General features: G+C 36.6%; 1 protein-coding gene across 3 annotated transcripts in view; it reads right to left on the bottom strand.

Moving 5' to 3' along the window:
• Positions 1–1,144: 1,144 nt before the first annotated feature.
• The window catches only part of csmd2 (CUB and Sushi multiple domains 2), a 364,389-nt gene continuing 351,715 nt past the window's right edge, over positions 1,145–13,818 (bottom strand). For 2 of the 3 annotated variants that reach the window (XM_083523463.1, XM_083523465.1), the window contains exons 68-71: positions 13,087–13,174; positions 9,573–9,702; positions 9,193–9,370; positions 1,145–5,814 (exon numbers count right to left, since the gene is read on the bottom strand). In XM_083523463.1, coding sequence (XP_083379589.1) covers positions 9,211–9,370; positions 9,573–9,702; positions 13,087–13,174 — 378 coding nt within the window. In that variant the 3' untranslated portion in view covers positions 1,145–5,814; positions 9,193–9,210. The remainder of the gene's footprint in view (positions 5,815–9,192; positions 9,371–9,572; positions 9,703–13,086; positions 13,175–13,818) is intronic. The other variant, XM_083523464.1, reaches the window with a different exon arrangement.

The raw sequence follows: 13,818 nt of genomic DNA, 5'->3' as shown, positions 1-13,818 counted from the left end.
CTTGAGAAAAAAAAAAGGTTATTGTGCCCAACCTACTGTACAGTATACTACTCCCAGTGAAGGGCGTTTGAGGAATTTACAATAATATCAAAATGAATATATTTGATGTGTAAATGGGAGGAACATTCAAAATCACCAAAAGACTGAATAACTGTCAGAGAGTGAAGGTCCAGAGCGTCAGTAATCTTTCAGCCATGGGCACGTTTCAATGAAAGATTTGAGAGCAGTCTGGCATTTCCCAACCTGCTGTGAGCCAAATAATGACAGCTACAGTATTACATGCATTCGTATTACTCATGCCACTATATATTACATTTCCAAATATGGCATTGGAAAAGACAGCAGTAATGAAATATTTTCATGCCATTGCAGTTTTTTAAATTGAACTGGAACAACAGATTACACATACTATATGTAGTCATAAAATCCATATACTATATGGTCATTTGGTCATTCTGTAAATGCGTGAGTGTTTTTGGGGGTGGGGATCCGAAGGCTGTGCATGAACATTAAAATCTGTAGTTTATATGTAGTTTGTTTGTTTATAATTAGTCAAATTTTTGTTTGATATACACTAAATGGACAAAACCATAAGCATAACCATAAAACAATAACTATAAGATTTGTATTACCTTTTTATAGCCTATGTTTTTTAGTACGATGTTCCCCTACCTTTTGGAGTGTGCAGATTTGTGCTCATTCATCCACAAGGGCCTTTTTTAAAGTCAGGTACTGATGTAGGTGAGTTGAGGTCTGGGATGTAGTCAGCGTTCCAATTCATCCTGAAGCTGTGCAATAGGGATGAGGTCAGAGTTCTATAGCAGGCACCTCAAGATCTTCCACTCTAACCAATGTAAAGCGTATCTTCATATAGCTCGGTTTGTGCAGAGGGGCATTGCCATGCTGGTACAGATTTGAGTGTCCAAGTTCAAGTGAAGTAAAATGTCACCACATCCAGAAACTTTCGCCACAATTGTGTGCCTCCAACTTTGCGGTGACAGTTTGGGGAAAAAACACATATGGCTGGAAAAGTCAAGTGTCCCAATACCTCTGTCCATATAAGTGATAGTTACAATTATAATGAATGAAAGCTTTACTGTATAATCAGTTTCTTTTGAAACCACAATGAATTCATAGAAACAACTGCAAAAAATACGTGTTTTTATTTATTTTTTTTATTCAAAAACTTTCAAAATATGTTTCAAGTTCAAGAAAGTTTAAGCTTAAACACAATGCAAAGCATCATATACAGACGGATAAAATACATTTTATATACTGCAGACGAGCCATGTCGGGGATTACATATGTACAATATGTAAACATGTATATACATTTCTTTTATACATTTACAAAAAAAAAAAAGCTTTGTTTCTATTTTCTCTTTGTATATAGATATTTGTATATTCCCCACTAGCATTTGTACTACAATAATGAAAAACATTTACATATCTGTCAATCAATTTTTCTCTTTTTATATTACAAATGTGTTTCCATAAAAATATATCTCTGTACAAAATATTTTTTTTTTCATTTATTTGTTCTCTTTTGTTTTTTAACCTTGCGTAATTCACAGCAGGCCTGTCCATTCGAGTCCACGATGTTTTGTTTTTCTTACACTTGCTTTGCAACATAACCCTTTTGGTCAAAGAGCATAGAACTGCAGTCTGACTGTTGTTCCTTGAGGCTTTGGCTAGACAAAGCAGTAAGTCACTCAAAGTTGGGCACTTCTCTCTTGCAGAGCGGAGAGGAATGCATCGCTAGTTTGGGTTCCTTTTTTTAATGAACACAAAAACAACAGAAAACAAATCAAAGTTAAATAACATTACAAATTATAAGTATGATGAAGGTATGTACTGAATATATGATGTATCTCAATAATTTAGTTCAGTGACCTTTTTTAAATGGAATCGTTTGTACATGTACTCGGGGGGGGGGGGAATTAATATTCCATTATGTGAAATTTAATGTAAAGAGTTTAATCTAGGCTGTTATTTGTTTTGTTCTTTTTCATGTCCTTTTTTTTTCTTTAGGTATTATGGACATTATGAAGGGGATCCATTACAGGCAACAAAAAAACAGTTACATTTAATTTAGCATGAATATTTCCATATTTAAGTCAACCTTTTTTTGTCCGCATGAGGCAATAGACTGCGATTCATGAGTGAGCCATGAAGATTAGTCACAACCAGGGGTGAAATATCCATGGGATCCAAGGTATTAACTCATGAATATGTACTTTATATTAATGCTAATGCTAATACTGCCAAATTAATAAAAGAGCGACCAACCCATACAGCTTTAACAACAATAATTAGTGTTTGACTCACACTCAAATATGGGTGTATCTTGGAAACGAACCACATCCCTTTTCAGTTCACCAGCAGAGCCAAGCAAACCTGCTTCTAAGTGATAAACATGAGTCAGCGCCATCGCTGATGAGAAATATGTGGCATGACCATGACTTCAAAACCTCACTGCCTCACTTTCATTTCTCCAGAGCAAAGAACAGCTACAATAATTTTATAGAAACTTAAATGATCAACAGGGAAGCTATTTGGCAAAAAGGCCAAATAGATGAATGGATTTTTATTTGCTAGGTGCATTTAATAAGTCAAAGTAGTATAGTACCTTGGCAAATGAGCACCATTCGTTTATTTTTTCTACTTTTCCTAATAAAAAATACTACAACAGCAGGAAAGACTTACAAATACAGCAATTATACATGATAGCATTTTTTTTTTTTTTTTTTTTTTTTTGCAAGAATCCCTCAAGTCTTATGATCGCAAACTATTGAGAATAAGTGCAAATGTCTTTAAAACATGGAATTTGTCTCCTTTTCGGTTTTATCATGTTTTATATTCTTCCTTGGGCTTAGAATAACACAAAGGCTCAACTCGCAGTCAAAAATACATCTGAAAGATGAACCGTTGACTTTGGAATTCTTCCCAGCTTTTTTTTTTCATTTTTTTTCAACACACCCTTGTACATTATCGACCTGGCAAATAGGGAACTAAGGAACGAGTAAATGTTCTGTGAGTCAAATACAACACAGAGAGGTACCATGAGGCACATGGTGCTAGAACTATATAAGAAAAAAACCTCAAGAAACTTCAGAGGTTATCAGAATTTTTGTAAACCGTTTTTTTTTTATATAGTTTTGCAACAAAGAAAAAATGTGATAAAAGAAAAGAAGGGTTAAAAAAATCAAACAGAAAAAGAAGCAAAAAAAAAAAAAAAAGAAATCTTTTTGCCTCGGGTTCTGTTGAGAAAATAATCAGTGATAAAGCGAACGTGTTTTCATGGGACTTCATAGCAGTAGTTTCGTCCAACCTCTAACTCTAAAGCAATAACTCACTAAAAGCCTTTTAGTCATTTTCTATCCTTTTAATACAACTGCCACTGCATGACTATCAGTAAGTGCCTGAATTTTGGGATGTTAAATAAATGATTGTGGACGCACAATAATACATCTAAAATATATGATGTGCAGGGAGCAGAGTATAAGTGAGCAGCCATTTCCTCTGATAAAGCAATTTGTAATGAAATCATAGTGGGAAAAAAAAAAAAAAAAAACTAACAAGAAGTGAATGCCAATTGGTTTAAAACAACTATTTTGGTTGGGATCACATGGGAAATACAATCTTTTTTGTGTTTTTTTCCCCCCATCCACAGGCACTGGGTGATCTATTCATGTAGCTGAGATAATTTATAGATTTAAAAAAAAGGAATACAGTTGTAAAAGTAATTACTGACCAAGAGATAAATTAGAGCAAAGAGACAGTATAGGGATTCTTCGCAGAAGCTATTTTCCTTAGCAAATAATAGCAGGGATTTTGTGAGCCTAAAGAAAGCAATTGATTTTTTTTTTTTAGAGTTTATATGCAGAAATAAAAAAAATTAAAAATAAATTAAAAAAAATTATGATTAAGGGCAAAGAGACATGCTATTCAGAAATTCATCTCAGTAGTATTTGAAAAACTAAATATGCTTGATGAAGCAGGACAATAAAATGAACTCAAGATGATCAGATCTCTTTTCAGGTCTCAAGTGTAACCTTGAAGCCTCACCAAGCACACCTAATATATAAGCACACACAAAACACTGGAGTGTCCTAACCATCCACTCAATGAGGGGGAAAAAAAAACAACATCACTGACTTCCCTTGATTTTTTTAATTGTATTACATCTTTCTCTGGCTCTCCTACACAATGCATTTTAAAATGACCTAAACTCTTTCATTTATTCATCTTCACTAAGTACTTTATCCTGGGTGGGTCACAGTGGATCCAGAACCTGGATCATTGCACATGAGGCTGAAATGTATATTCTGGAATAGACGATACAATGTGCACATATTCGGATATGTCCATATCATTATTTTCTGGAGGAAAAAATCAAGAAAAGAAAATGAACGTTCTAATGAGAAAGGAACACTTTGCTGTGAACAATGCAAATTTCTTGCTTGTTCCCTTGACCAAAAAAAAGAAAAAGTGCAGAACTCCCCTGCCGGGCGATCAGAGTTTGCCTTGACATTGCATTCTTGCTACAGTGTAAGGCATTGAGACATACAGGAATCGACCGACTCTGCACTTTAGGTAACCTTTCCAAAAAGAAAGTAAAGATATTTAAATAACGGATGTCACAGCCCTCTAAAAGACTTCATCCCACTGATATACAAAGTTAAAGAACCATGCTATTGCACACCAGCTCTGCAGTTCCTCCGACCTGAGCATTCAGAGCATGCCTTCATTTTCAAAATCTTAGTGAATGGAACTGCACTGTAATGACAGATGACGGGGTAAAAAGGCTCCTGCCCCATGTAGGAATGTAGATACTCTCCAAGTCTTGAATGTGCATTACATTTTTATCTGTAGATGCCGGAGCGACAACAACAACAACAAAAAAAAAAGATGGATTGCCTAAAGCCTGCTTTCCTTTCATATTTTCTCCCTCCATCGTTCTCCCGCAATGTTCTCCTCAGGGGCATGTGCAGCCTGTCCAATCTCACCTAGGCGGGCGAAATGCTACGAAGAAAAGAACACTCCATCCTCTGGGTTGGAACAAGTAAAGAAAGGTGCTAATGATAGAATCCTTGTCTTCTAATAAGCCTCAAAATCTCATTCCACTTCAATTCAGGGCTCTGTGGCTTCAGGTGAAAATTTCACAGGAATCGATAGTGAAAGTGGCAGCCAGAGAGATCCAGTAATGCGAACAAAGTCTGCACTTATCCACAATCTCGCAGCTTCAGTGCACAAGAAAGAAAAGAAGAAGAAGGGAAAAAAAAAAAACAACCAAAATGTATTCAATGGAGAAAATGTAGAAAACAAAATGAAGCTCTCTGACTGTCCAGGGTGTTCTTTTCACTGGTTTTTGCAAGACTCTTCCCAAATCCCTGTTCACTCAGAAGAAACAGCGCACGTCAGCCTCTGGCTACTGAGACCCTCATCACACTCTACGTCTCGTTCTCTTGTTTTGTTCAGTGAGTGACAGAATCGCAAGCGTCCTCTCTGCCGTGCCAAAGTTTCACGAAAGCTCTCCGGCAGAAAAAACTAAAGAGAAACAGCAGACATATAAGAACAGAGAGAGCGAGTTTGGGAGAATAGACGCGGCTGTGTTTGTCACGTGTGTGTTTTTCTTGTTCGGAAATTTTCCTGCTTCTTAAATCAGGGTGTGATCTCTTTTTTGACTATAATTGTTAGAATCTTTTCAGTAAAGGAAAAATAGGCTTCCATTCTTGTTTGTCAGCCCACCCACACAGCCTGTTCCTGCTTGCGGGGGCACTTGAGTGGGCAGGGGAGAAAATACGATGTCAACCTGTCAAGACAAAGAAAATGCATATGTAAAGAAGAGAGAAGGCCAGAGGTGAAATAAAAAGAAAAAAGAGAGATGAAGTAAATTTCAGGAAAAGAAAGCCAGAGTGTGATTAAGAAATAAAAGATGACAAGGTGTGGTGTCAGGTAAGGAATGAACTGTGACAGGACACAATGTTACAGGAGAAAAAATACAACAATATGATGCCAAAATGCGACCTGCGAAACAAAGGTACAGTTGCTTACTAAAGGTTAATAATTTTCCTAATAACTAGACATCAAAGAGTGATTTTCAATTAAATTATTGTATTTATTACACATGCTTTTTAATGGTCTATAGCTACATTTAATTTGGTGCACAACTTTGTCTCTTTTTTTTGTAACTTATGTTATAGCAACTACAAAAGTCTTTTTTTTTTTTTTTTTTGAGTGAATAATGCATTGAATGCAACTTGTCATTTGGAACACAATTACAAAGCACTGACACTGGAGACACCTTCCAAAAATGTTCTTTAAAAATGTCCTCAGAGAAACCATCACCATAGCAACTATTTGCATTTCCTGGAAAAAAAAAGGCTATTTTTTATGTTTATTAGATGATCTCATATTAGAGCTGACACTACTTCTTACGCACACTATCAATTCCAAATTATATTTAAATCAAACGTATGTTTTATGTAGGTGTAGCAGTCAATAAAATGGTAAATGAAAGTTGATGTAGAAGAAGGGAGATGTAAAAAAATCTAAAAATATCATTGAAAAACACTTTAGGTTCATATTGTACTTTAAAACTCATAAGTGCATTTTCTTTTCATTTCGTCCAATAGGAAACCACTTTAGTTACAATACAAAATTATTCAATGCTTTTGAAATTCGCTGGCTGTAACTTTTTAACTTTAACCCCTCTTACCCTACACAGTGTAATAAGTACACAGTGAAGAGGCAGTTTGGGAAATAATGGTAGTAAGCTTCAGAAAAACAGCACGACTAAATAATGCCAAGTGAGCAAAGGAATTGTTCCTGTGCTTTTCCCTCGAGGCTCTTTCATCAAACTGCATACTACAGTGTTGTTTTTTTGATGCCATTAAACTCAAGGGCCTTCGCAAAATGAAGTCCACCGGATATAAAAAAGAGGCCTCAGGTGTGCGCTCAGATGTTGGTGCAAGACAAAACTGTACTTTAAAAAATCCCCCCCTTACAGTGCAACACTTTTTTTTTTATTTGATATATCCACAACTATTATAAATGTAAATATTAATTTTAATATTATGAACATTTGATACTGATACCAAAATGAATAACCACCCTACCTAATTATTACCTAAACTATTGTTAATAGTTTTATACAATTGTGGCAATTTATCTCTGTCTGCATCGAAAAAATGTAGTAATCCTCCATTTATTGCAGTGATTAGTTTCCAAAACCGCCCGCGATAAACGAAAAACCACAGTAAACGGACACAACCTCAAAAATGCTATTTTATGTATACAGTAATCTACTGTATTAACAGTAGATTACTAGAGTATTAACACTCTTCATTTTATAATTAATAATTATATTGTTATTAAAAAAAATCTTTCTTTTAACATAAAACTATAAGTTTTTTGGTCTATTGTGCTATCGGCGAGAGACGGGGAAAATCAGCTGAACAAATTAGTGATGTGGCAAAATGCAATTCCACGATAAAACGGGGGGGGGGGGGGGGGGAGAATCGAACCACGGTAAAGCGGGGGATTAAATATAGTCAGCTATGGTCATTATGATGTACTCACATTGGCCATCTTCATTCTCTCTATTAATGATGCTTGATCAGGTTACTTGAATTGTTGGAAGAGGCTGAAATGCTGCAGAGATGCAGCCTGATTTGCTTTCATAATAAATTGTATATTCAAATATCTCTATGATTTAATTTTTTGGTCATTACTGCTGCAAAATATGCATATGTCACATGGGATATCTTGTAGATATATTAAAAACAAATTCACATATATTAACTAAATACACACTCATTGAGCACACTATAGACCAATGCCTGATACCAGTGACAATAGAAATGTACATCAACATTTACCCATCTGTTCTACTCCACAACAGATGCCTCGCTGAATTAGACCATCTCTTCAATTTAAAAACAATACAGCTGTTAAATGTATTTTTTAACTATTTGTATTTTGCTATAAATTATAGACAGAACAGCCTTCATCATTAGTTTTGTTTATTCCTAGTAAATTAGTGTGTACATATCGCCCCTGTCTTAGCTGATAATACTTAAAAGTAGTTGTGAATATAAAACCGTTAACCATTAAAAGCAAACAGTTTATATGGCAAGAAATAAAAAAAATAAAAATAAGAATCTTAGCCCTTTCCCTAACATGAATTTACAAATTTTAATACTTAATAAAGGTTAACCCACACTATATGGACGAAAGTTTGCGCAGACCTGCCCTTAAGATTGTGATTTTAAAACATCCCATTTCACATTTATTCCCCAAATACAGTCATTAAAAAAAAATCCATTCTTCTGGGAAGATGTTCCACTAGAGTTTGGAGTAAGCCTCTCTAGATGTGTGCTTATTCAGCCATAAGGGCATTGGTAAAGTCAGGTACTGATGTAGGGTGAGGAGGTCTAGGGTGCAGTCAGGGTCCAAATTCCTCCCCAAAGCACTTGGTAGGTTTGAGGTTAGAGCTTTGCATCAGGCTACTCAAGATCTTTTTCACTCCAACCCATGTTAACCATATTTTCATGGAGCTGGGTTTGTGCACACAGGCATTGTCATGCTGGAACAATTTTGAGTTCAATATGTAATGCTACCACATCCAAACACATCCTGTATAATTGTGTGCCTCCAACTTTGTTTTAAAAGAAAAGCCACATATGGCTGGAAAAAATACTTTTGTCCATATAGTGAATTAATAAATGTTAATTGGAAAGTATAGTGAATGGTATTTTCTTAAAACATTCATTATTTAATTTGGAAAAGGCTGTTAACATCATACAACTTTCAAAAACGGAAATACGATTTTCTGAAATAAATATGTATCTTCTAACATACAGTAGTTTTTATTGCTTGCATTCTATAGCTCCTATGCTGAGGTTTTTAAGGGCATTTTAGAATCCCCTGTTTTTCTAAAATATTGGCCTTTTCAGAATATCCGGTTTGTTTGTTTTTAAAAATGTGCTTTTTTATATATACTGACATGTTATTCAGAAAGAAGTAGTCTAATAATAAGGCTCAGTAAATATTCATAGAATATTAATTCTTTAGAGCATGTAGAATTTAATATTTTAAATATAAAAAAAATTGTATTCATTTACTTTGTTTCTAAAACTGTAAAACAGGAACCTACAGTGTATTGTTGTGTTGGTGCTTGACCGCTTACCTGTGGAAAAAGCAGTGGCTATACGGCTGTGCAGACTGTGCTGACTGTGAATTCAGACTCATTAGCCATGATGTCTGTGGGCTGAATATTACGGTCATACATGGGGTTTTCAAATGTCGCTCTTCCATTGGTGTTTTCGTGGCCAGCGTAGCCATTGAAGGGTACTTTGGGTCTTTTCCTGGTGATAAGACAAAGCCATAATCAGAACACTGAAACAGTTCTGACTGAAAGCATTGTTGTTAATGATGAGACAAATGCACAGTGTGAAACTGTAACAGCATTAAAGTGCATGGATCTCAATAATACAACAACAAATGTTGTTCTGTACTGTTTAACTAAATACAGCACATGATGTTCCCTGTAACAGTGAAAAGACTTACCTGTGTTTGTAGAGGTACAGAGCAAATCCTGCTATAATCATGGCTATAAAAGGCACTAAAATGGCTGCTGCCACTGAACTGCTGTTAGAGGCAAAATAGCTGGGGTTCTCTCCATTTGGGTCCAGTCCCTCTGCAGGATAGACAAATGAAAGCAACTTGTAAACACAATAAAGTACATTAATAATACTTTAAAAGACACAGCTATAAAATAACAAACACATTTATTTCTCCTGGCAAGACAGCTGATAAACTGGTCCATGTCCAATTCCACGTTACGGCTCAACGAAGAATCCATTATTTATGGCTGATATTATTTCACACTTCGCAGGTTTATCACGCAAGTGGAAAACTCCATGACGGAGTGTGTATTTAATCAAAATGTAATTATATTACGAACAAAACCAAACAAATACAGCAAGGAGGTGTTTTGATCGAACTCGAGAGACAGGTGCGCTTTTGGGAGGCGTTATATTTTATCATCCGAAACAAGGCTTTTTAATTACTGCTATGAAGTTGCGATGAAGATGAAGTCATTCGCCATTCATTTTTCAATTAAGACCACTGTGCATCCCTGAACAACTAGAGAGCAACAATGCACCTGTTCATCAGCTAATGCCAAAAATCCTGCCAATAAAGTAAAGTCACGAGGAACGAGTAGAGGGTCTGATTATCTTATTCAATTACCTAATAAGGTTGGCTAATCAAACCACAGACAGACTCAGTCCACTCATTTATAATAATTAATGTTTTGTTTGTAAAGCATGTTTAGTGTTCTGCTTATTGTTTTTTGGCTATAAAGTTTAATGAGTGTAGGGCTCAGTGTATAAATGAGTGATTAGAAATCATTAATTATGCTAAAATTTACAAAGTACTGTTTGCTTTGCCCTCAACTTGTCAAGCCCTGCTCTGATGAATAGGTCACGTTGTAGCCACAGACGTTTTAGTGTAATTATCCGACTCTGCTTTTGCCTCCACCTATAGTGAATCACTTCAGATATTCGTAACAAGGTCCTGTGAAGAAGCAGCCCTGGTGGTACCTGATTACGCAGTAAAAAAGTCATCCATTCACAAGTTCAATTTCAACTGTCATTGTAAGTCGAAGCCAAAAAAACTTCATCACAGTTAAAAAAAAAACCTACAATGTTTTTTTTATTATTTACCATTCATTTAGACACACATACAGTCAGCAGTTAACAGCCATCTGGACAGGACGGACTCTCTGTAGCTACTGTACGTTAATTTAATATTGCCGTCTCTGCACATAAGGGATAATTAATAATTTTGTATAAATCACAAAGCTATGCATTTCTGTCACAATAAAAATTCCAACTGTACTACATACAATGAATTTCACTTTCAGGAACTCGAGCTGCGTCAACAACAAGGACAGAGGGGCCAGAAGTGGCAATGAGATCAAGGTTATAAAACCTGACAAAGGTCAGCAGGGTGGACCAGCCTGCATTGTTAAAGATTTCATGGAGAGAGACTCCAGCAGACCAAGCGTTAGAGGCTGCCACACGCCGGGTTGAGTGCACTCTGACCCCGAAAGGAGCGGGGCGACCAGAGAACTCTTAGGATCTGCTAAGCATCTGCTTGTTCATAGGGAGGCCTCTTTTTGCAGGGACATAGCAGACAAACAGTTGTTCCGACTTCTTCCACAGGCTTGTTCTGTGGACGTATATGTCCAGTGCTTGTACCAGACGCAACCGGTTTAGCTTTTCCTGGTCGGGGGCCTGGAAAGGAGGAGGAAAGAATGCCTAGAGCATAACAGTTCGTGGGATGACGAGGGCACCTTAGGGATGTACCCTGTTCTAAGTTACAAAAAGGCACTGTCCTTGCTTGGAGTGAACTCCAGAAATTAGGGGGCCACAAAGAGGGCCTGAAGATCCTCTACTCTCTTAAAAGAGAAAAAGGCCAGGAGGAACACAGTCTGGACTGTAACCTGGAACCTTTAGGATGCCAATAGCTCGAAGAGGGGGCTCAGATAGAGGTTCAAACACAAAGTCCCATGCAGGCACTCTAGGTCACAGGTGCCGTGAAGATAACACATCACCAGCGGGTTTCTACCCAGTGATAGCCCCCCCCAGGGGTGCATGATACGCCGAAATATCGGACGCGTAGACTTCCAAGGTGGATGGAGCCAACCCTTTGGCAAACTGTTCTTGAAGGAATTCCAGCACTGAACCAACTGGGCAGTTAACTTGATCCAATTGGTGTTGATCGTACCATACACTGAACAGGCGCCATCTTGCAGCATACCACCTCCTCTTGGAGGGAGCTCTGGATTGGAATATGGTCTCTACTACCTTGGTGGAGAAAAAAGGAAGCTCGTAGCAGTACCCCCTCAGGGGTCAAAGACACAGAAAGGCTACCAGGTACGCAAACCATGGTCTGCCCGGACACCGTATGGCCACCAGAAGGAGACGGACTCCCTCCAGGCGAACTCTCTCCAGAACTCATGGGAGCTCTCTCTCTCTCTCTCTCTCTCTCTCTCTCTCTCTCTATATATATATATATATATATATATATATATATATATATATATATATATATATATATATATATATATATATATATATATATACAGTAGATAGATAGATAGATAGATAGATAGATAGATAGATAGATAGATAGATAGATAGATAGATAGATAGATAGATAGATAGATAGATAGATAGATATGATAAAATGTTATTTATTTTATATAGCACTATAGTTCTCAAAGCACTGTCCAAGCATATAAAAAAGGAAATTAAAATAAAAGTAAATTAAATTAAATTAAATAAACAACAGTGTTTAATAGCAGATTTAAAAACAATAACAGATTCAGTCTGTCTAATCTCTCATTTTTAATTGCTAGTTTAAGTTTTGGTGCATAGGAAAAAAGCCTGATCACCCATAGAACAGATAGGAGGAACAACTAAAAGACCAGAATCAGAGATCAGAGATCACGCTTTGGAGTGTATCAGTTAAAATTTGTGAGAAGTAACGAGATGCCATCCCATGTAGGGCCTTATAGGTCAGCGTAAGAATTTTTAAATCAATCAAACCTAAAAGGGAGCCAATGCAATGACACCAAAACCAGGAAAATATGCTCACCCGGTCTGGTCTTTGTCAGAAAAAGTGTAAAAACCTCTTAATGATTCACCTATAATTTACAGGATAGTATGGAGTTTTTACTAACATGTCAGCTGATCAAGTGAAACAGCATTTACAGTGTATTTCTTGTGGTTGTTTGTACATATTTGTACGTATTTCTTGTGGTTGTTTGTACATATTTTACCTATTTAAAAATAGGTAAAATATGACAAATCTTTCAGATGTGCACACACACAGGCAATAAAAATGCTGACATCATATATATATGCGGAATAACATTTATATAAAAAAAAAAAAAATACATTTCCAACAGAATGAAATAAATAGAATTGGAAGGGAATAATGAAATAAAACATGAATTGCTACCGAGCCCCTGAACGTATAAAGGTTCACTGTTGTGCAACAAAACACATACCGAGCCTCTGAAGGCCGAACTGGCCAAATCCTTTCCCTCGAACAAATCCTTGATACACAAAGGAGTTTGATGAAGGCATATATGACACCTGTGACAAGAAGAGAACAAACAATTAAAGACCTCACATTAGAAAGTCAATACATTTTCAAAATGTCAACAATGAATTGTCGAAAGGTAAGACGTGTCAGCTGCACCATGTACCTTTTACACTTGACATTTAGTTTTAAACCATTCCTCAATCTAGAGAAGAAAATGCTCATACAGTCAGGCATACACACACACACACACACACACACACACACACACACACACACACACACACACACACACACACACACACACACACACTTCTCATGACCTACGCTTTTAATTACATTTTCCCAGCTGCTTGTCTCCGGTGCATTTGTGGGGAGGAGGGTAAGGGGGTAGCCCAGACGTCTGGCCCTGATTACTCTGCAATGATTTAACTGACATTTTAATTAAAAGAAGAAGAAAAAAAACTTTCTCAGCTTTCCTAAACCCAGGAGTAATGGCATGTATGTGAAGTACTCAGTATGGCTTCAGATATGAGCTGGTGCTTCTGCTGTTCTCTGTGTTTGTGTGCATGTGTCGGTGTTCAGGTGGAACGAGAGTCTATTAGAAAGCAGACTAGGGATAAAGACTTCTAGCTTTCCATTCTCACCCTCAACAGTTATAAGACTAAAATAATAATTATTCCTACTTTAACAATTC

This window comes from Silurus aristotelis (assembly GCF_946808225.1).
Source record: "Silurus aristotelis genome assembly, chromosome: 21".
In the NCBI taxonomy this organism is placed as follows: Eukaryota; Metazoa; Chordata; class Actinopteri; order Siluriformes; family Siluridae; genus Silurus; species Silurus aristotelis.
The sequence above is the reverse complement of the archived record's forward strand: the minus strand, read 5'-3'. Positions and strand labels throughout refer to the sequence as shown.